Here is a 24,218-nt window from a genome sequence, read left to right as displayed (position 1 = left end):
TTTGAGTGCAGCACTTTCACAGCATCATCTTTCAGGATTTGAAATAGCTCAACTGGAATTCCATCACCCCCACTAGCTTTGTTCATAGTGATGCTTTCTAAGGCCCACTTGACTTCACATTCCAGGATGTCTGGCTCTAGGTGAGTGATCACACCATCATTATTATCTTGGTCGTGAAGATCTTTTTTGTACAGTTCTTCTGTGTATTCTTGCCATCTCTTCTTAATATCTTCTGCTTCTGTTAGGTCCATACCATTTCTGTCCTTTATCGAGCCCATCTTTGCATGAAATGTTCCCTTGGTATCTCTAATTTTCTTGAAGAGATCTCTAGTCTTTCCCATTCTATTGTTTTCCTCTACTTCTTTGCATTGATCGCTGATGAAGGCTTTCTTATCTCTCCTTGCTATTCTTTGGAACTCTACATTCAGATGCTTATATCTTTCCTTTTCTCCTTTGCTTTTCACTTCTCTTCTTTTCACAGCTATTTGTAAGCCCTCACCAGACAGCCATTTTGCTTTTTTGCATTTCTTTTCCATGGGGATGGTCTTGATCCCCGTCTCCTGTACAATGTCACGAACCTCTGTCCATAGTTCATCAGGCACTCTATCAGATCTAGTCCCTTAAATCTATTTCTCACTTCCACTGTATAATCATAAGGGATTTGATTTAGGTCATACCTGAATGGTCTAGTGGTTTTCCCTACTTTGTCTCCTTAGGTAAGTTTATTCCTAGATATTTAATTCTTTTTGTTGCAATGGTGAGTGGGATTGAATTCTTAATATCTCTTTCTAATTTTTCAGTGTTAGTATATAGAAATTCAAATTATTTCTGTGTATTGATTTTGTATCCTGCAACTTTGTTAAATTCACTGATTAGCTCTAGTAATTTTCTGATACTATCTTTAGCGTTTTCTATGTATAGTATCATGTCATCTGCAAACAGTGAGAGCTTTACTTCTTTTCCTATCACAATTCCTTTTATTTCTTTTCTGATTGCTCTAGCTAGGACTTCCAGAACTATGTTGAATAATAGTGGTGAAAGTGTACACCCTTGTCTTGTTCCTGATCTTAGGGGGAATGCTTTCAGTTTCTCACCATTGAGAATAATGTTTGCTGTAGGCTTATCATATATGGCCTTTACTATGTTGAGGTAGGTTCCTTCTATGCCCATTTTTTGAAGGGTTTTTATCATAAATGGGTGCTGAATTTTGTCAAAGGCTTTTTCTGCATCTATTGAGATTATCGCATGGTTTTTATCTTTCAATTTGTTAATATGGTATATCACATTGATTGATTTGCATATATTGAAGAATCCTTACATTCCTGGAATAAACCCAACCTGATCGTGGTGCATGAGCTTTTTGATGTGTTGCTGAATTCTGTTTGCTAAAATTTTGTTGAGGATTTTTGCATCTATATTCATCAGTGATATTGGCCTGTAGTTTTCTCTTTTTGTGTTGTCTTTGTGTGCTTTTGATATGAGGGTGATGGTGGTCTCATAGAATGAGTTTGGAAGTGTTCCTTCCTCTGTAGTTTTTTGAGAGTTTTAGAAGGATAGGCATTAGCTCTTCTCTAAATGTTTGGTAGAATTCTCCTGTGAACCCATCTGGTACTAGGCTTTTGTTTTGGGGGAGGTTTTGTATCACAGCTTCAATTTCAATGCTTGTAATTGGTTTGTTCATAATTTCTATTTCTTTCTGGTTCAGTCTTGGAAGATTGAACTTTTCGAAGAATCCATTTCTTCCAGGTTATCCATTTTAATGCCATATTCATAATGGCCTCTTATACTCCCTTGTTTTTCTGCACTGTCTATTGTAACCTCTCCTTTTTCATTTCTAATTTTGTTGATTTGATTCTTCTGTTTTTCTTGTTGAGTCTGGCTAAAGGTTTGTCAATTTTGTTTATCTTCATAAAGAAACAGATTTTAGTTTAATTAATTTTTACTATTGTTTCTTTCATTCCTTTTTCATTTATTTCTGCTCAGATCTTCATGATTTCTTTCCGTCTACTAATTTGTTGTTGTTGTTCTTTTTCCAGTTGTAACAAGGTGTAAAGTTAGGCTGTCTATTTGATGTTTTTCTTGTTTCTTGTGGTAGGATTGTACTGTTATAAACTTCCCTCTTGGAACTGCTTTTGCTGCATCCCATAGGTATTGAGTTGTTGTGATTTAGCTGTCATTTGTTTCTAGAAAGTTTTTCATTTCCCTTTTGATTTCTAAAGTAACCTGCTTGTTATTTAGAAAAATGTTTTTTAATCTCTATGTGTTTGTGTTTCTTACAGTTTTTTTCTTGTAATTGATATCTAGTCTCATAGCATTGTGGTTGAAGAAGATGCTTGGTATGATTTCAATTTTCTTAAATTTACTGAGGTTTGATTTGTGACCCAAGATGTGGTCTATCCTGGAGAATGTTCCATGTGCACTTGAGAAGAAGAGGTATTCTCAGCATTTGGTTGGAATGATGGTCCTAAAGATAGCAGTGAGATCCAACTCGTCTAATGTATCATTTAAGACTTGTGTTTCCTTATTAATTTTCCGTTTTGATGATCTGTCCATGTATGGTTGGGCTGTTAAAGTCTCCAACTATTATTGTGTTACTGTCAATTTCTCCTTTTATGTCTGTTAATGTTTGTCTTGGGTATTGAGGTGCTCCTATGTCAGGTGCATAGATATTACAATTGTTATGTCTTCCTCTTGGATTGATCCCTTGATCATTATGTAGTGTCCTTTTTATCTCTTGTAATATTCTTTATTTTAAGGTTTATTTTTTCTTTTTTTTATTAAAAAAAAATGGGTGTACGTGTGTTCCCCATACTGAACCCCCCTCCCCCCTCCCTCCCTATCCCATCCTTCAGGGTCTGATATGAGAATTGCTACTCCAGCTTTCCTTTGCTTCCCATTTGCATGGAATATGTTTTTCCATCCTCTCACTTTCAATCTATATGTGTCTTGAGGTCCGAAGTGGGTTTCTTGTAGCCAACATGTATATGGGTCTTGTTTTTGTATCCATTCAGCCAGTCTATGTCTTTTGGTTGGAGTACTTAATCCATTTACATTTAAAGTAATTATTGATATATATGTTCCTATTGCCATTTTCTTAATTGTATGGGGTTTTTCTTCTCTTGTTATTTCTTGACTATATAAGTCTGTTTAACATTTGTTGTAAAGCTGATTTGGTGGTACTAATTCTCTTCACTTTTGCTTTTTATTTCTTTTTATTTCTTCAACAATTTTGAATGAGATCCTTGCCTGGTATGGTAATCTTGGTTGTAGACTTTTCCCTTTCAGTACTTTAAATATATCCTGCCATTCCCTTCTGACCTGCAGAGCTTCTGCTTAAAGATCAGCTGTTAAGCATATGGGGTTTCCCTTGTATGTTACTTGTTGCTTCTCCCTTGTTGCTTTTAATATTCTTTCTTTATGTTTAGTTTAAACTTTCTTTGTTAGTTTGATAAGTATGTGTCTTGGTGTGTTTCTCCTTGGGTTTATCCTGTATGGGACTCTTTGTGCCTCTTGACACATTCCAGCTCATTTCTTTCTAAAGATTGCTTTGGATATTTGGGGACTTTGTGTTTCCATACGAATTGTGAAATATTTTATTCTTATTCTGTGAAAAATGCCATTGGTAATTTTATAGGAATTGCATTTAATTGGTAGATTGCTTTGTGTAATACAGTCTGTTTTTGCAGTGCTGAGTCTTCCAGTCCAGGAACATAGTATCTCTCTCCATCTGTTTATGTTTTCTTTAATTTATTTAATTAGTATCTTACAGTTTTCCATAGACAGCTCTTTTGTCTCCTTAGGTAGGTTTATTTCTTATTGTTGCAGTGGTAAATGGGATTCTTTAATTTCTCTTTATGATTTTTCACTGTTAGCATATAGGGATGCAAGTGATTTTTGTATATTGATTTTGTATCCTGCAACTTTACTAAATTCACTGATTAGCTCTAGTAATTTTTTTGTGACATGTTTAGGGTTTTCAATGAATAATATCATGTTGTCTACAAATCATGAGAGTTACTTATTTTCCAGAGTGGATTCCTTTTATTTCTTTTTTCTCTGATTGCCATGGCTAGAACTTCCAAAACTATGTTGAATAGTAGTGGTGAGTTTGCACCCTTGTCTTAGTCCTGATCTTAGAAGAAATGTTTTTAAGTTTTTCACCATTGAGAATAATGTTTGCTTTGGGTTTATTGTTCAGTTCAGTTCAGTCGCTCAGTCATGTCCAACTCTTTGTGACCCCATGCACTGTAGCATGCTAGGCTTCCCTGCCATCAACTCCAAGACCTTACTCACACTCATGTCCATCGAGTTGGTGATGCCATCCAACCATCTCATCCTCTGTTGTCCCTTTTTCTCCCACCTTCAATCTTTCCCAGCATCAAGGTCTTTTCAAATGAGTCAGTTCTGGTATATGATATATGACCTTTATTATGGTAAGGTAATTTCCATCTATGTCCATTTTCTGAAGAGTTGATCATACATGGGTGCTGAATTTTGTCAAAAGCTTTTTATGCATCTGTTGAGTTTTTTGTCTGTTAGCATTTGCTTTATGTATTGAGGTGTTCCTGTGTTGGGTGCATAAATATTTATAATTGGTATGTCTTCTGGATTAATCCATTGATCATTATGTAGTGTCCTTCTTTATCTCTTATAATAGTCTTTATTTTAAGGTCTATTTTGTCTTATATGAGAATTGCTACTCCAGCTTTCTTTTGATTTCTATTTTCATGGAATATCTTTTTCCATATTCTCACTCTCTAGGTCTGAACTGGGTCTCTTGTAGACAGCATGTATACAGGTCTTCTTTTTGTATCCATTCAACCAGTCTATGTCTTTTGGTTGGAGCATTTAAGTCATTTACATTTAAAGTAATTATTGATATATATGTTCCTGTTGGCATTTTATTAATTGTTTTGGATTTGTTTTTGTAGGTCTCTTCCTTCTCTTGTATTTCCTCCATATAGAAGTCCCTCTAACATTTGCTATAAAGCTGGTTTGGTGGTGCTCTTTAACTTGTGCTTGTCTGTAAAGCTTTTGTTTTCTCCCTCAATTTTGAATGAGATCCTTGCTGGATAGAGTATTCTTAGATGTGGATTTTTCCCTTGCAGTACTTAAACTGTGTCCTGCCATTCCCTTCTAGCCTGCAGAGTTTCTGCTGGAAGATCAGTGGTTAATTGTGTGGGGTTTCCCTTGTGTGTTACTTGTTGCTTTTTTGTTACTGCTTTTAATATTTTTTCTTTGTTTTTAATCTTTGTTAGTTTGATTTATGTTTCTCAGCATGTTTCTTCTTGAGTTTATCCTGGATTGGTATCTCTGTGCTTCTTGGACTTGACTGGCTATTTCTTTTCCCATGTTATTAAAGTTTTCGACTATAGTCTGTTCAAAAAATTTCTTAGACTCTTTCATTTTCTCTTCTTTTTCTGGGACCCCTATAATTCGAGCGTTGATGCTTTTAATATTATCCCAAAGGTCTCTTGAAACTGTCCTTAGTCCTTTCCATTCTTTTTTCTATATTCTGCTCTTTAACAGTTATTTCCACCATTCTGTCTTCCAGCTCACTTACCTGTTCTTCTGCTTCAGTTAGTCACTCTGCTATTGATTCCTTCTAGAGTATGTTTAATTTCAGTAATTATGTTGTTCATTTATGTGTGTTTGTTCTTTATTTCTTCTATGTCCTTGTTTAGTGTGTTAATTGATTTGTATTTTCTCCATTCTATTTTTGAGGTTTTGTATCATCTTTACTATTGTCACTCCGAATTCTTTTTCAGATAATTTGCCTATTTCCTCTTTGTTTATTTGGCCTTCTGAGTTTTTACCTTTTTCCTTAATTTGCAGAGTATTTCTCTATCTTAATTCATTTTTTCTAACTTACTTTCCCCAGGCTCTAGGGTCACAGTTACTCCTTTTGGTCTCTACCCTTAGTGGCTGGGTTTGGTTCAGTGCTTTGTGTAGGCTTCATGTTGGGAGGGACTTGTGCCTGTGTTCTGGTGGGAAGAGTTGTGTTTTTTTTCCCTCTGGTGGGTAGGGCTGTGAGGTAGCATGTTTTGGGGTATCTGTGGGAAGCCTGTCTGCTGTTTTTGTCTTGTTGTTTGGGTGAGATATCCTGTACTGGGTGCTGCTAACAGTTAGATGGTGTCAGGTCTTGGACACAGGTGGAGGCTTCGTGGGAGTTCTCAGTAGTTAACACTCCCTGGTGTCAGGAGTTCTCTGCAGTCTAGTATCCTGAACTCAGTTTCCCCAGCCCAAAGGCTCTAACCCAACCTCTGGCAGGGAACCAAGATCCTACAAGTCATTTGTTATGGCATTAAAGAAGATTAAAACAAACACACAAAAACAAAAATAAACAAAAAACAAACCCTAAACAAAAGATAAACGGACAATCAGCCAATAATAACAAAACCAAAGGAACACACACAAACACACACACCACCAAAATAGTCCAAAGAAAACAAAGTACAAGACAGTGACCTGGCAGGCAAAGAAAGCTAAGAATGGTATCAACCAACTAAAAACAAAACTAACTAAAACACAACCCAGAAAACAAGACCAAAGGAGATTACCAACTAGGGAATAGAGCAAAGAAAGCCAAACAAACTAACAAACATGGTGAAACAGAGAAAAGGAAGAAAACAAAAGAAAAATAGAACTATATAGAAAAATGCATATATACACATGTTGTTCTTTTCCTGCTGTAGTTATTCTTTTACATATATACAAGTATATGGCATGTATAAATATATATCAGTTCATTTGCTCAGTTGTGTTTGCAACCCCACAGACTGCAGCATGCCAGGCTTCCTTGCCATCACCAACTCCCAGAGCTTACTCACACTCATGTCCATTGAGTTGGTGATGCCATCCAACCATCTCATCCTCTGTCGTCCCCTTCTCCTCCCGCCTTCAGTCTTTCCCAGCATCAGGGTCTTTTCCAGTGAGTCAGTTCTTCGCATCAGGTGGCCAAAGTAGTTGAGTTTCAGCTTCAGCCTCAGTCCTTCCAATGAATATTCAGAACTGATTTCCTTTAGGATGGACTGCTTGGATCTCCTTGCAGTCCAAGGGACTCTCAAGAGTCTTCTCCAACACTGCAGTTCAAGAGCATCAATTCTTCAGCATTCAGCTTTCTTTATGGTCCAACTCTCACATCCATACATGACTACTGGAAAAACCATAGCTTTGACTAGACAAATCTTTGTCAGCAAAGTACTGTCTCTGCTTTTTAATATGCTGTCTAGGTTGGTCATAGCTTTTCTCCAAGGAACAAGTGTCTTTTAATTTCATGGCTGCAGTCACCATCTGCAATGATTTTGGAGCCCAAGAAAATAGTCTGTCACTATTTCCATCATTTGCCATCTATTTGCTATGACGTGATGGGACCAGATGACATGGTCTTAGTTTTTTTGACTGTAGAGTTTTAAGCCAGCTTTTTCACTCTCCTCTTTCATCTTCACAAGAGGCTGTTTAGTTTCTCTTTGCTTTCTGCCACATGATGTCATCTGCATATCTGAGGTTTTTGATATTTCTCCTGGCCATCTTAATTCCAGCTTGCACTTCATCCAGCCTGGCATTTTGCATGATGTACTTTGCATATAAGCTAATAAATATATAAACAACATATATGGAAACATACATATAAAAATATAACATTTATATATATATAGCATATATATAAACATATATAAAAGAATAACTACAGCAGGAAAAGAACAATATGAGAAACAAACACAATTTAAAAAGGAAAATGAAAATACCCCACAGAAACCCCAAAACCCAACATAGAGTTAGAATTATGTAATGGAAATAAAAAGTGTGATTTTAAAAAAAAGTTTCTCAGCAGGTTAAACAGAGTTAATAATAAAAAAAGAAATAGCAACTACAAGAACACAAAAAATAGAAGAGAAAACATTCAAAACAATTCCGAATATAAGCATAATAATAAATATTTTTGTTGGATCTCAGCTGTCAGTATCCTTTTCAGCACTGTGAGTCACAGCCCACTTCTGCATCCATAGGAGGCCCTCCAGTACTGGGCTTGTCTCTGGACCTGCTGTGTGGGCAGCTCAGACTCTAATCTTGCCTTACTCCTATGTGTTTTTGCCTTCACTGTCCACCCCTGCTACAGCTAGGGCATTTTCTTTTGTGAGAACACTCATTGTCCTTTTTATATATTCCATAGATACAGAGTCCACCTAGATTGTATGGATTTGATCTATAGCTTGTACAGCTGGTGGGGAGGTTTTCAATCCTCTTCCTTCGCCACACTGCCCCTGGGGTTTAACTGTGGTTTTATCTCAACTTCTGCGTGTCGGTCATCTGCAGGAGTTGGAGGACCATGCGTGGAAGTGGCACAGCTGCTTGGATTGTGGGGACCCTGGAAGCACCAGGTACACAGGGGTGCTGGTGGCCACAGGAGCAGGAGATAGCACTATTAGGGTTTTTTCTAGCCTCTGGCAGCTCTGCCCCAGTGAGGATCAAGCGTTGCCTTTGTATATTTTTTATCAGACTTCAACAGGGCCTCTCCGTACCTTCTGCCTCTGTCTCTGGTGCTAAGCACAAGACCAGCCAGTGTCTCAGAGGCTCTCTCCATGAGACTGTGGATGCCCTAGCTAACTGGGCTGAAGCTAACTGGGTTGAACTGAATGCAGCCTCAAGGCATGTTGATGAAAGTAAAAGAAGCACCAGGTTCCAGCACAGAATGGAGAGAGTCATCAGGCTGATTTTCTTGGGGAGCCCCCTGCCACTGTCTCACAGCAGATTGTGTACTTATTGGTCCATAACAGACCACCTAAAGTTATTACCACAATAAGTGAAACAAAGGTACTTACTTTGCAGGTGGGATTAGTTCCGTTAGTGAAGCCCTCATTTGCCAGTTTGCTATTCAGAGATCCCAATGCAGCCTCCACTGAACGGAAGGAGGAGGATAGAATTTAGATAAACTCCTCAGTGCTTTGAATCCCTTAGAGCTTGCTCTTGACCACCATGTGTCCAAAGTCACAGGTCAGTTCTCTCAAAGTTGATCAGTATTGTGGTACTGATCTTTGAACTTGATTAGTATTGTGGTACTGATTCTTTGAATTTGGAACAGAAAAAGGATGTTCAATTTTATCAAACAGTGGCATCATGATTCTTCCTATACAGTGGAAATAGATGTAGAATAATTTCTGTCAATATGAGGATTATCATTTGAGATTAGCAAGGATTTGTTCTTTGGGGCCTATTCTTGGCTCACTATGGATAACAATGTTTAGGAGGGCTTAACAAATTTATCGGAGAAGGCAATGGCACTCTACTCCAGTACTCTTGCTTGGAAAATCCCATGGACGGAGGAGCCTGGTAGGCTGCAGTCCATGGGGTCGCTAAGAGTCAGACACGACTGAGCGACTTCACTTTCACCTTTCACTTTCATGCATTGGAGAAGGAAATGGCAACCCACTCCGGTGTTCTTGCCTGGAGAATCCCAGGGATGGCTGAGCCTGGCGGGCTGCCGTCTATGGGGTTTCACAGAGTCGGATACAACTGAAGCGACTTAGCAGCAGCAACTACATTTATAATATCATAGTCCTTGAATGACAGACCGCTAGGATTCTTTCCTGAGTACAGATAACTTACAAGGCTTTCCAGTTTAAATCTTAAGATTCTCTCACTTGGATTGTGCTTGACAGTAAATGTTTTCTTGCATTCCTGCAGGTTCTACTTTGTCAATAGTTTATAAATTGAATGTTGCTACACTCCACTCTCTCTTCAGGAAATAGATAGCTTTACTATTAGTGCTTCTCTGAGCTCAGGGAAGGCCCACTGTTTGCCCAGAACATGGTGGGGCATCCTGGCTGTCGAGGACACCATCAGTGACAGCAAGTAGCTGGCTGATCTCTCCTAACAAATGTATTTTCTGTTTCAGTAGATGGTCAGTTTTTAAGAAGTCATGGTAATATCTTTATAGAATGGGTTGAGCTACTTTTGGAGGTAGACATAAAACCTTGAAGTAGTTTTTTTTCCCCCCTCCTTGTTTACTTTTCAAACTCTTTTTGGAAAGGGGCTTATTCTTTTAAGGAGATTTTAGAAAACTGCATACCACAGTTTTCCAAAATGTATTTATGTATTTAGAATCTTTATTTTCAGGACATTTTGCTTTTTCTTAAGTGATAAATGATCACAGTGAAAATAAGCCTTAGAAGTCATTTGTTCCAGAGAATTAAGAAAGCTGGCTTCAGGATGCATATTTCCAAATAGAGTGCTAACTGGCTGTGGGATTCCTGGAGCCATTCCCTGGTCTGGCCAGGCATTTTGAGGTATTCAGTCTCAATTAGTTCATCAAGCTCTCTCATGCATCCAGCAGGGATGAGAGTCCATCCTACTTTAGAAGAGGATGCTGAGAGCCAGGCCAACTGACAGCGTGGTTGGTGAGTGGCCGTCAGAATTGGAATACAGTTCTCTAGGTGTTAATCCATCCTTCCTCTACAGGTGGATTCATCCTGGCCCCGGTGCAGTGGAGCCTGGCACAGTGCCTTCTTCCTACTTTTTGCCATGCTGCCATCTGCCTGTCTATGGGGTTGCCTCTGATAGCCCAGCACTGTTGGGGAGCATTCTGGAAAGCACCCTCACTTTACAAATGCCCATTTTGACCACATCTGCAATGCTTGAGCTATCTGCAAACACCCTGAATTTTGGTGTTTATGCTGATTTGGAAACTGGAATCAGTAGGCTAACTGTGGCTCTGCTGGTAGACGTTCACTTGGTAGAACCTGGCTCTCCATCCTGGGAGGGTTCCAGCAGAAATCTCCCTCTACACTTCCTCCCTGGAGAGCCTAATCTCCATTTTTACCACTGGGTCTCTCAGGTGCTTGTGCAAGGTGACTTTAACACTGGTGCTCAGTTAACCAGCTTTTACTGGAGGAGAGACTCAACAGTGGAAAGGATCAGGACTCCCCAGTCCTCATTGAGTTTTACAGTTAATGAAACTGTCTTACAATTAATGAAACATGACCTGTGTTCTTCATATTATTCAGCTGTAAAATGATATAATGATGTGTTAACTTTTGTGAGGTACCATATATATGTGTTGTTGCTCTATTGATAAAAGCTGTTGTGAAAGTCTGGCATCCAAAAGTAGTGAAGAAGTTGCCTGGATATTAGCAAATTTCAAGAATTTAAATGTTAGGTAGCTAGCTCAATTTAACAGAGATTTTTCTCTTCTGTCTCAGGAAATATAACTGCAACATTTTCTTAGAGAATATTTTATAAAGGAACAAAGTGGGTTACTATTTTAAAAATAGATCTTATTTGAGTGACTTTAGTGATGAGTGATGAAAGGTCATCGCCAAAATAGTCAACAAGCACCAATGGATTTACTAGACACCCAGAAAATGCTGAGAAGAGACTAGAGATGGTCTGAGCAAGAGTGGGCAGAAAAGGGCGACCTTGGCATCTTTGGGCAGCAGGAGGGGAGGGTGGTTTTGTAAGTCTCTTGTGTTAATCCCAGCTCCCTCTGTGTGGTTGCTCCCAACAAAGTGGTAGCCTGTGTAGGAGGAACTCCATGATGGAACTCAGGGAATTGCTTCAAGCTTGGGAAAGTGGGTTTTTAAAAAATCCTTTTTTGACTTTACTTTTTTCTTTTCTTTTTGTTTCAAATATGCTATATTTTTAAAAGATAGAACCTGGAAACAACCTAGTGTGTTACTCACTGAGCTGTGTCCAACTGTTTGTGACCCCATGGGCTGTAGCCCACCAGGCTCCTCTGTCCATGGAATTCTCCAGGCAAGAATACTGGAGTGAGTTGCCATTTCCTTCTCGGGGGATCTTCCCAACACATGGATCGAACCTGGGTCACCCACATTGCAGGCAGATTCTTTACCATCTGAGCCACCAGGGAAGCCATGGAAACAACCTAAATGTTTGTTAATAATTGATGGATAAGCAACTGTATAACATCCATACACAGGGAAACATTACTCAATGCAAAAAGGAATAATATATTGATATTCCCAACAACAGTAAATAATCTCAAAACAATTATGCTTACTGATAGAAGGTAAAAAAAACCTCATACTGTATTACATTTATATAAAATTCTAGAAAATTCAAACTAATGTATTATGAAATGAAATAAATCAATAGTTGCATCTGGATAGGGAGGACAAGAAGAGATCATTAAGGGGCATAAGAAAATTTTTGTGGGTAATGATATGTTCATCACCTTAGTTTTGTGATATTATAGTTGCACACATATATTAAAATGCATCATATTGTACAATTTAAGCGTTGTGTTGTTTAGTCACTAAGTTGTGCCTGACACTTTTGCAACCCCACTGACTATAGCCTGCTAGCCTCCTCTGTCCATGAGATTCTCCAGGCAAGAATACTGGAGTGGGTTGCCATTTCCTTCTCCAGACTTTGTTTTTTGAATATGAAAAACATTTACATGATTTGAAAATCAACCTATATAAAACCGTATACTTGGGGACTTACTTGATGGTCCAATGGTTAAGACTCCGTACTTCTGCTACAGGGGGCACAAGTTTGATCCCTGGTCAGGGAACTAAGATCCTGCATGCCATGCAGTGTGGCCAAAAAAAGAAAAGTATACTCACAGAATCCTCATTCCCGCCCCAGCCTCTGCCACTCCTCTGCCACCTCCCCTACAGGACAAGTATTCTCATTACTTTTCACTATACCTTTCCTGTGGTTCTTTTTGTAAAAAAATTAACCAAATGTACAAGTTTCCTTTTCCATTAAAATTAATGTGCTACATGTGCCCTTCTTAATATTGCTTTTTCACAGCACTGCATTGTAGAAATCATTTCATTCAGGTTCTGAGAAACTTCATTCTTGTTGGCTGCTTAGTCCTCCATTGTATGGACATGCTGTTCTCTATCTGATCAGCCTGATATGAGTATGTATTTACATTGTTTCCAGAATTTCTTTATTAGAAATAATGCCACAGTACATAACCTTGTGCATGTGGTGTTCCATCTTTGTGGAGAGGGAATCCGTGAAAGAGAAATGGAACCATAGTTTTGCAGAGATTGCTCTCCCTTCCCAACAGCCACATGTGGGAGTGTCTGAGAGTTGGGCTGTCTCACAATTCAAGTTGTTATTTAACCTGCGGTAGCTCTGAAGCTCATGCTCCCATGGGTTCTGCTAGATATGGATGTGCACCTTCCTACCACCTGTGCTGCTGCTAAGTTCAGAGGAGGCCCAAACTGGGAACCTGCCTTCCCAAGCCTCTCACCTGCTGATGGTGGAACTGGGAGCAGATCTAATGTCAGTCTGTCCTCCAGTCATACAACATGGGGACATGGGAGGTTGGCAAAGGAAGTTCTTCAGGGTAATGTTGATTAATCTAGGAGAAACCATGCTGTAAAGAAATGTGGCTTTGAGCAAGACACCTGTGAGGGGTCCCAGTGTTTAATCTGTAAAATGGCATTCCTCGTATTGACACACCAAGAAAAAAATCCTAAAAGGCAACAATGATACTATTTTTGTTGTTATCTTAAGAGTTAGGAGATGTGGTGCTTGGGTCCAAAAATGTGGCTGCTTTGAATAGGAGGTCTTCAGGTAAAGGGCTGTCCCACAGCAGACACCAGGACTGCTGAGGCACTGCTGGCCCTTGCTCCTGGGTCCGTGGGTCTGAGTCTCCAGTGAGATGCCCATGTGGGTGACCAGAGCAGCAATAAGTGGGGGCTTGGACTTGGCTCTGGTGTCCCGAGTTTTAGGACTGGCATTAGGGACACCATTTCTTGACTGTGTGTGGATCTTGAGTGTCAAATTCCAAGAAAGTGTGTCTGTCTCTAGTGGTGATGGAGAATGAAGAAGAGACATTGGAAATGCCACCTGGAAATGAGACCTGGTTTCTCAGTTTATCATAGAAGTCTCTAGTGAAATGAATTGAAACTTAGGGTACAGACCTGGAATTGCTCTTCCTTGACAAAATAAATTGATTTCTTTAGCTGTCTGAACTTCGTTTCTTGAATTGGACAAGAGCTAACCTAGTCTAAATTAAATTCATTTTCCATTAATAAAGCTGGGTCATTTCAGGCTGCCCCAATGTGCTTCTGAGTGTCTTAAAGCATATATATATTTTTAAATCCAGTGTTTCATGCTCTTTTCATAACTCATTGAATTTAGCCAGCCTAACACGTAACATTCATACTCACCTCTCCCTTGGCGTTCTGCTGTAGATTTGGGGTGTGTTTCTGACCTTCTACAGCTATCAGGCAGACTGAGGTAGAAGGGCATCAGCAAACACCCCGGGAAACGGGGGTGAACAACACAGTCGGTCCCTGCCTTACCCAAAGAAAGCTTTGTTTTCACTGTGCCTTTTCCTGCTGGTACTTTTGCATTGTAATATTTTGAAGGTGTTATTTACATATGGGAGCCAATGAACTGGGTCATGAAGGTAGGAAGTTGTGTATTTTTTTAAAATAATGGCATGAGTGGAGTAATTTTAGAAAAGCCTTGCTCAACTCAGTCAGAGCATTTCTGCTTGGAGCTCTTACTTGCAGTTGGTGCTACTGGCTTCCTGTCACTTGTCAGGTGTTTGAGATACTGAACCCTCTAGGGTGGTATCATATCTGCTCAGCCCTGCCATCTGGAAAATTCAGCCTCAACTTCCTTGGAAAGCACAGAGAAGTCCCTCCTTGTCCCCCTCTTCCATCTTTCTCATCCCTGGGAATGAATGAGGGCAGGACCCCCACTGATTGTATCAGATCACTTCTGTCTCACAGTCTGGAAGGCATAGGTGCCCACTGGGCAATATGCCTTTTGGAATACTGTAGACCCTTGGAAGGAAAGTTATGACCAACCTAGACGGCATATAAAAAGCAGAGATATTACTTTGCCAACAAAGGTCCATCTAGTCAAGGCTATGGTTTTTCCAGTGGTCATGTGTGGGTGTGAGAGTTGGACTGTGAAGAAGGCTGAGCACTGAAGAATTGATGTTTTTAAACTGTAGTGCTGGAGAAGACTCTTGTGAGTCCCTTGGACTGCAAGGAGATCCAACCATTCCATCCTAAAGGAGACCAGTCCGTGGTGTTCATTGGAAGGACTGATGCTGAGGCTGAAACTCCAATACTTTAGCCACCTCATGTGAAGAGTTGACTCATTGGAAAAGACTCTGATGCTGGGAGGGATTGGGGGCAGGAGGAGAAGGGGACGACAGAGGATGAGATGGCTGAATGGCATCACTGATTCGATGGACGGGAGTCTGAGTGAACTCCAGGAGTTGGTGATGGACAGGGAGGCCTGGTGTGCTGCGACTCATGGGGTCACAAAGAGTCGGACATGACTGAGCAACTGAAGTGAACTGAACTGAGACCCTTGAACAATATGGGTTTGAACTGCATGGCTCCACTTACACGTGATTTTTTTTTTTTCAATAGTAAATACAACAACACTATATGATCTGTGGAGCCATGGTGATGGAGGGCTGACCTATAAGTTCTACGTGAATTTTCAACTGTGTGGAGGGTGGGTGCTCTGAACCACCATGTTGTTCGAGAGTCATTATATCCTGAAATATAAAGATCTAGAAATGTTAAAATTCTGGAAGATGTTTTTCAAAAACAAAAATTAGGGAGAATCTGTGTAATTATTTCTAGCATCTTTAGATATTTGAAGTATCATACCATGTGAATTTTTAAAAATGGATTGTTTTAAATTTGCATTTTAATGAAGTATTCATCCCCTTGTACTTAGAAAAGCTACAAAAATGATAGGGAAAGAGATGTTTTCTTCTCTTTCAAAAATTTTGAAGAAATAAAAAGTCACATAGCAGGTAAATCTCCCTCTGGTTCATTGTCCCGCCAATGTGTGCTTCTCACACTTTAAGCTGCTTTCACTCATCCTTCCTTGTTTTTTTGCGTGAGATCTTCTCAACAGTATGCAAATGAGTTTTCACTGACAAACCTTTTCTTCCTTTTATTTCCAGTGCACAGAGGCCAAAAAACATTGCTGGTATTTTGAAGGACTCTATCCCACTTATTATATGTAAGTATTTGCACTTATCTGTGATCACATCTTTCTCTGAGAATTATTTCTTTCATAGATCACAGGAGTGGTTATGAGATGGGGCAAACCCAGCCTTGGGAGGCCTCTAGCCCTGGTTTCACTTGCCTGTGCCCCTGAATGAGCAGGCAGCCTCCCTAAGGATTCAGACCAGCTGCTCTAAGGACAGTGTAGAATCCTGAGTGCTCTGTTCTGTGAGGCATGTTAGCCTGTATGTGATTGGTGAGGGCAGAATGTCTAAACAAGGCCAACATTATACTGATTTATACAAATCTTCCTAGTCAAAGGGAGCAGAGGTGGTAGGAAAGTATTTTGTATTTGAATAGGGCAGGAAAAAGTACTTAGCTCTGCTGTGAGTGTGAGAGAAAGAGAAGGAGAGATGAGAGTGATCACAAAGGTCACCTGGCCCTGGCACCTCTCTAGGCAGGTGCAGTCAGCCTTGCATGTCTGCAGGGTACGCCTCTTCCTGTGCCCTCAGCCCCTGCCAGTACTGCTTTTATTAAAGCATTGCTGTATTTGTTTTGCTGTATTTTAAATATCTGCTATGGAAGCCACTAGCTCCACTGACACACCTAGATTAACTGTCTAGATTATCAATTAATATTTTTTATTATGTTTTGAAGTTCCGTAAGTTTCAAGTGGAATGCGTCAAAGCAATTTTTCCCCAAAAACCCTTGTATTGAATTTTGTTAAACATGAAAAATTTTAGTAATGCATATAATTGTTATAGCAGGAACTATTTTCTTTTTGTATATGGGGAGATTAGGCAGGGAATACTATACATAATAGCCAAGAGGGTTATTTCTTAACTGGCCAAGATGTATATTTTTCTTACCTGTCTTTCTTCAGTTTTTAATCTTGAAGAGATCAGTGTGTGTGGAGAAAGTTGCTGGGCTGTGAATGGGAATGGAATACAGGTAAAGGGCCAGTTTTTCTGCCTTGGTTTCATATTGAAAAGCAGGAGTCCTTAGTGCCCCACAGGGTGTAGTCCTGGCAGAAATACTCTGCAGCCGCAGAAAGACAAAATGTACTTGAAAGATAAAGCAGCAGCAAAGGGGTTTTGGTTCTAATTACAGAGTTGTCATCTTGAAGAAAAGTGGTTGTGGGATAACAGGGAGATGAAAGATTTGGTTCTTAGTACAGTGAATTTTCCTTGCAAAGCTTTAGTGCTTTTTAAAAAAAATTGCTTTACAATATTGTGTTGGTTTCCACCATACATCACCATAAATCAGCCATAGGTGTACGTATGTCCCCTCCCACTTGAACCTCCTTCCAACTCCCCATCACATCCCACCGCTCTAAGTTGTCGCAGAGCCTCGGTTCAAGCTCCCTGAATCATATAGCAAATTGCCACCGGCTATTATTTCACATATGGTAGTGTATGTGTTTCCATACTGCTGTCTCCATTTGTCGCACTCTCTGCTCCGCCCTCTCCCGTATCTACAAGTCTTTTCTCTATGTCTGTGTCTCCATTGCTGCCCTGCAAATAGTTTCATCAGTGGCATCTTTCTAGATTCCATATATATGCATTAATCCTCGATACTTGTTTTTCTCTTTCGGACTTACTTCACTCTATGTAATAGTCTCTAAGTTCATCCACTTCATTAGAATTGAGTCAAATGTGGTCTTTTGTGGCTGAGTAATATTCCGTTGTATACATGTATCATAGCTTCTTTATCCATTCATCTGTCAGTGAACATCTAGGTAGTAGCTTCCATGTCCTAGCTATTGTAAATAGTGCTGCAATGAATATTGGGGTATGTATGACTTTTCCAGTTTTGGTTTCCTCATGGTATATGCCCAGTAGTAGGATTGTTAGGTCATATGGTAGTTTTATTCCTAGTTTTTAAAGGAATCTCCATACTGTCTTCCATAGTGGCTGTATCAATATATATTCCCACGGACAGTGCAAAAAGGTTTCCTTTTCTCCACACCCTCTCCAGCATTTTTTTTGTGTGTGTAGATTTTTAAACATTTATTTATTTTTTTAGTTGAAGGATAATTGCTTTATAGAATTTTGTTGTTTTCTGTGAAACATTAGCATGAATCAGCCATAGGTATACATATATCCCCTCCCTCTTGAACCTCCCTCCCATATCCCTCCCCATCCCACCCCTCTAGGTTGTTACAGAGCCCTTGTTTGAGTTCTCTGAGTCATATAGAAAATTCCCATTGGCTATCTGTTTTACATATGATAATATAGGTTTCCATGTTTTTCTCTCCACACTTCTCACTCTCTCCTCCCGCCCCGTGTCTGTAAGTCTGTTCTCCGTGTCCGTGTCTCCAGTGCTGCCCTGCAAATAGGTTCATCAGTACCATCTCTCTAGATTCCGCGTATATGCGTTAGTACACGATGTTTTTATCTTTCAGACTTACTTCATTCTGTATAATATACTCTAGGTTCATCCACCTGATTAGAACTGACTCAGATGCATTCCTTTTTATGGCTGAGTAATATTCCATTGTGTATATGTGCCACAACTTCTTTATCTGTTCATCTGTTGATGGACATTAAGGTTGCTTGCCTGCATGTTCTAGCTATTGTAAATAGTGCTGCAGTGAACACTGGGGTACATGTGTCTTTTTCAATTTTGGTTCCCTCATGGTATATACCTGGTAGTGGGATTGCTAGGTCATGTGGTGGTTATATTCCTGTCTTTTTAAGGAATCTCCATACCGTCTTCCATAGTGGCTGGATCAATTTACATTCCCACCAACAGCGCAAGAGGGTTCCCTTTTCTCCACACCCTATCCAACATTTTTTTTTTGTAGACTTTTTGATGATGGCCATTCTGACCAGTGTGAGGTGATATCTTATTATAGTTTTGATTTTCACTTCTCTAATAATGAGTGATGTTGAACATCTTTTAATGTGTTTATTAGCCATCTGTATGTCTTCTTTGGAGAAATGTCCATTTGGGACTTCCACCCACTCTTTGATTAGCTGTTTTTCTGATGAGTTGCACGAGCTACTTGTATATTTTGGAAATTAATCCTTTATCAGTTGTTTCATTTGCTACTATTTTCTCCTATTCTAAGGTTTGTCTTTTCACTTTGTTTATAGTTTCCTTTGCTGTGCAAAATCTTTTAAGTTTAATTAGTTCCCATTTGTTTATTTATTTTTTTTAATTTTATTTTATTTTTAAACTTTACATAATTGTATTAGTTTTGCCAAATATCAAAATGAATCTGCCACAGGTATACATGTGTTCCCCATCCTGAACCCTCCTCCCTCCTCCCTCCCCTTACCCTCCCTCTGGGTCGTCCCAGTGCACTAGCCCCAAACATCCAGTATCGTGCATTGAACCTGGACTGGCATCTCGTTTCATACATGATATTTTACATGCTTCAATGCCATTCTCCCAAATCTTCCCACCTTCTCCCTCTCCCATAGAGTCCATAAGACTGTTCTATACATCAGTGTCTCTTTTGCTGTCTCGTACACAGGGTTATTATTACCATCTTTCTAAATTCCATATATATGCATTATTATACTGTATTGGTGTTTTTCCTCCTGGCTTACTTCACTCTGTATAATAGGCTCCAGTTTCATCCACCTCATTTGTTTATTTTTATTTCCATTGTTCTAGGAGATGGGTTACAGAGGACCTTGCTGTGATTTATGTCATAGCGTGTTCTGCCTGTGATTTCATCTAAGAGTTTTATAGCTTCTGGTCTTTATTTAGGTAATGCATTTTGAGTTTATCTTTGTGTATGGTGTTAGAAAGTGTTCTAATTTCATTCTTTTACCTGTTGCTGTCCAGTTTTCCCAGCACCACTTATTGAAGAGACTGTCTTTTCTCTATTGTATATTTTGCTTCCTTTGTCAAAGATAAGATGCCCATAGGTGTGTGGGTTATCTCTAGGCTTTGCATGTTGTTCCATTGGCCTATATTTCTTTTTTTATACCAGTACCATACTGTCTTGATGATTTTAGATTTGTAGTATAGTCTGAAATCAGGAAGGTTGATTACTCCAGCTCCATTCTTTTCTCTCAGGATTGCTTTGTGTTTTGTGTTTCCATACAAATTGTGAAATTTTTTTATCTAGTTCTATGAAAAATGCCATTGGTAAATTAGGGATTGTATTGAACCTGTAGATTGCATTTGTTAGTAGAGTTATTTTCACAATATTGATTCTTCCAAAACAGGAGCGTGGAATATCCTTTTATCTGTCTATGTCATCTCTGATATCTTTCATCAGTGCCTTACAGTTTTCTGTATATAGCTCTTTTGTCTCCTTAAGTAGGTTTATTTGTAGGTATTTTGTTCTTATTATTGCAATGGTGAATGGGATTGTTTCCTTAATTTCTCTTTTTGATTTTTCATTGTTAGTGTATAGGAATGCAAGTGATTCCTGTGTATTGATTTTGTATCCTGCTGCTTTACCAAATTCACTGATTAGCTCTAGTAATTTTTTGGTGGCATGTTTAGGGTTTTTAATGTATAGTGTGAGAGTTGGACTGTGAAGAAGGCTGAGCACCAAAGAATTGATGCTTATGAACTGTGGTGTTGGAGAAGACTCTTGAGAGTCCCTTGGACTGCAAGGAGATCCAACCAGTTCATTCTGAAAGAGATCAGCCCTGGGATTTCTTTAGAAGGAATGATGCTAAAGCTGAAACTCCAGTACTTTGGCCACCTCATGTGAAGAGTTGACTCATTGGAAAAGACTCTGATGCTGGGAGGGATTGGGGGCAGGAGGAGAAGGGGACGACAGAGGATGAGATGGCTGAATGGCATCACTGATTCGATGGACGGGAGTCTGAGTGAACTTCGGGAGTTGGTGATGGACAGGGAGGCCTGGCATACTGCGATTCATGGGGTCGCAAAAAGTCGAACACGACTGAGTGACTGAACTGAACTGAACTGAATGTTGTCTGCAAAAAAAAGAGTTTACCTCTTTTCCAGACTGGATTCTTTTAATTTCTTTTTCTTCTATGATTGCCATGGCTGGGACTTCCAAAACTATGTTGAACAATATTGAGATTGAGCACTGTTGTCTTAGTTCTGATCTTAGTGGAAATACTTTCAGTTTTTCACCTTTGAAAATGTTTGCTGTAGGTTTATTGTGTATGGCTTTTATTACTTTGAGGTAATTTCCTTCTATGCCCATTTTCTGAGGAGTTTTTGTCATACATGGGTACTGAATTTTGTCAAAAGCTTTTTCTGCATCTATTGAGATTATCCTATGATTTTTATCTTTTAATTTCTTAATATGGTAATTTTAATATGGTATATCCCATTGATTGATTTGTGTATATTGAAGAATCCTTGCGTCCCTTAGATAAACCCAACTTGATCATGGTTATACAGTCTTTTTAATGTGTTGTTGAATTCGGTTTCCTGGAATTTTGTTGAGGATTTTTGAATCTATGTTCATCAGTGATATTTGCCTGGAATTTTTTTGTGTTCTCTTTATCTGGTTTTGGTATCATGGTGATGGTGGTCTCACAGAATGAGTTTGGAAATGTTCCTTCCTCTGCAATTTTTTATTTTTTAATTTATTTTATTTTATTTTTTAAAACCTTTATTTATTTTACTTTATTTTATTTTTAAAAATTTATTTATTTTAATTGGAGGCTAATTACTTTACAATATTGTAGTGGGTTTTGCTATACATTGCTATGAATGAGCCATGGGTGTACATGTGTTCTCCATCCTGAACCCGCCTCTGACCTCCCTCTGCATCCCATCCGTCACGGTCATCCCAGTGCACCAGCCCTGAGCACCCTTTCTCATGCATCAAACCCTGACTGGTGATCTATTTCACTTATGATAATATACATGTTTCAATGCTATTTTCTCAAATCATCCCACCCTCGCCTTCTCCCACAGAGTCCAAAAGTCTGTTCTTTGCATCTGTGTCTCTTTTGCTGTCTCGCGTATAGGGTCATTGATACCATCTTTCTAAATTCCATATATATGTGTTAATATACTGTATTGGTGTTTTTCTTTCTGACTTACTTCACTCTGTATAATAGGCTCCAGTTTCATCCACCTCATTAGAACTGATTCAAATACATTCTTTTTAATAGCTGACTATTATTCCACTGTGTATATGTACCACAGCTTTCTTATCCATTTGTCTGTCTTTCTCTGCAATTTTTTAAAAGAGTTTCAGAAGGATAGACAATAGCTCTTCTCTAAAATTTTGTAAAATTCACCTGTGAGGCCATCTGGCCCTGGACTTTGGTTTTGGGGGAGATTTTTTAATCACTGTTTTTCTATTTCAGTGCTTATGATTGGCTCGTTTATCATTTCAGTTTCTTCTTGGTTCAGTCTCGGAAGTTTGGACTTTCCTAAGAATCTGTTCATTTCTTCCAGGTTGTCCATTTTACTAGCATGTAATTGCTCATAATAGTCTCCTATGATCCTTTTCATTTCTCATTGTCTGTTGTAACCTCTCCTTTTTCATTTCCAATTTCATTGATTTCAGTCTTCTCCCTTTTTTTCTTGATGAGTCTGGCTAATGGTTTGTCAATTGTGTTTTCTTTTCTCAAAGAACTAGCTTTTAATTTTTTTAAGCTTTACTATTGTTTCCTTCATTTCTTTTTCAGTTATTTCTGCTATGATCTTTATGATTACTGTCCTTCTATTAATTTTGAGGTTTATTTCTTTATCTTTTTCTAGTTGTTTTGGTATAAATGTAAGTTGTCTATTTGATGCCCTTGTTGTTTCTTGAGGTAATATTATATTTCTATAAACTCCCTTTTCAGAACTGCTTTTGCTGGATCTCATAGGTTTGAGTTGTCATGTTTTCGTTGTCATTTGTTTCTAGGGATTTTTTTCATTTCCCTTTATATTTCTTCAGCAACCTGTTGCTTATTTAGACATGTATTATTTAATATTCATGTGTTTGTGCTTTTTACAGTTGTTTTCCTTTAATTGGTATCTAGTTCCATATCGTTGTGGTCAGAAAAGATGCTTGATACAATTTAAATTTTCTGAAATTTACTGAGGTTTGATTTGTGACCCAAGATGTGGTCTATCCTGGAAAATGATCACGTGCCCTTGAGAAGAAAGTATATTCTTCTGCATTTGCATGAAATTTCCTGACGATATCAATTATGCTCATCTCATCTAATGTGTCATTTAAGGCTTGTGTTTCCGTAATGCCTTCCTGTTTTGATGATCTGTCCGTTGGTGTAAGTTCAGTGTTAAAGTGCCCTGTTACTACTGTGTAATTGCCAATTTCCCATTTTATGTCTGTTAGTATTTACTTTAGGTATTGAGGTACTCCTTTATTTGATGCATAAATATTTACAATTGTTATGTTTTCTTCTTGGATAGATGCCTTGTCATTATGTAGTGTTCTTCCTTGTGGATGGTATTGATCTCTGTCTCCTTTACAATGTCACGAACCTCCATCCATAGTTCATCAGGAACTCTATCAAATCTAGTCTATTTCTCACTTCAACGAATAATTGTAAGGGATTTGATTTAGGTCATACCTGAATGGTCTGCTGGTTTTCCGTCCTTTCTTCAATTTTAGTCTGAATTTGACAATAAGGAGTTCTTAATCTGAGCCACAGTCAGCTCCTGGTCTTGTTTTTGCTGACTGTATAAAGCTTCTCCATCTTTGGCTACAAGGAACATAATCAATCTGATTTCAGTGTTGACCATCTGGTGATGTCCACGTGTAGAGTTTTCTCTTGTGTTGTTGGAAGAGGTTGTTTGCAAGAAAAAAAAATGCAAAAGAGAAAAATGGCTGTCTGAGGAAACCTTACAAATAACTGTGAAAAGAGAAGAAGCAAAAAGCAAAGCAGAAAAGGAAAGATATACCCATTTGAATGCAGAGTTCCAAAGAATAGCAAGGAGAGATAAGAAAGCCTTCATCTGTGATCAGTGCAAGGAAGTAGATGAAAACAATAGAATGGGAAAGACTAGAGATCTCTTCAAGAAAATTACAGACACCAAGGGAATATTTCATGCAAAGATGGGCTCAATAAAGGACAGAAATGGTATGGACCTAACAGAAGCAGAAGGTATTAAGCAGAGGTGAGAAGAATACACAGAACTGTACAGAAAAACATTTTCAGACCCAGGTAATCACGAAGGTGTGATCACTCACCTAGAGCCAGACATCCCAGAATATGAAGTCAAGTGGGCCTTAGGAAGCATCACTACGAGCAAAGCTAGTGGAGGTGATGGAATTCCAGTTGAGCTATTTCAAATCCTAAAAGGTGATGCTGTGAAAGTGCTGCATTCAGTATGCCAGCA

The 24,218-nt window shown here is 38.8% G+C and overlaps 1 protein-coding gene across 1 annotated transcript in view; it reads left to right on the top strand.

Annotated features, from left to right (window-relative positions):
- The window catches only part of VOPP1 (vesicular, overexpressed in cancer, prosurvival protein 1), a 174,767-nt gene that overhangs the window by 65,241 nt on the left and 85,308 nt on the right, over positions 1 to 24,218 (top strand). The window contains exon 2 of the mRNA XM_010833932.1: positions 15,923 to 15,981. Coding sequence (XP_010832234.1) covers positions 15,923 to 15,981 — 59 coding nt within the window. The remainder of the gene's footprint in view (positions 1 to 15,922; positions 15,982 to 24,218) is intronic.

This window comes from Bison bison, unplaced genomic scaffold (assembly GCF_000754665.1).
Source record: "Bison bison bison isolate TAMUID 2011002044 unplaced genomic scaffold, Bison_UMD1.0 scf7180017863959, whole genome shotgun sequence".
Taxonomy (NCBI): domain Eukaryota; kingdom Metazoa; phylum Chordata; class Mammalia; order Artiodactyla; family Bovidae; genus Bison; species Bison bison.
The sequence above is the reverse complement of the archived record's forward strand: the minus strand, read 5'-3'. Positions and strand labels throughout refer to the sequence as shown.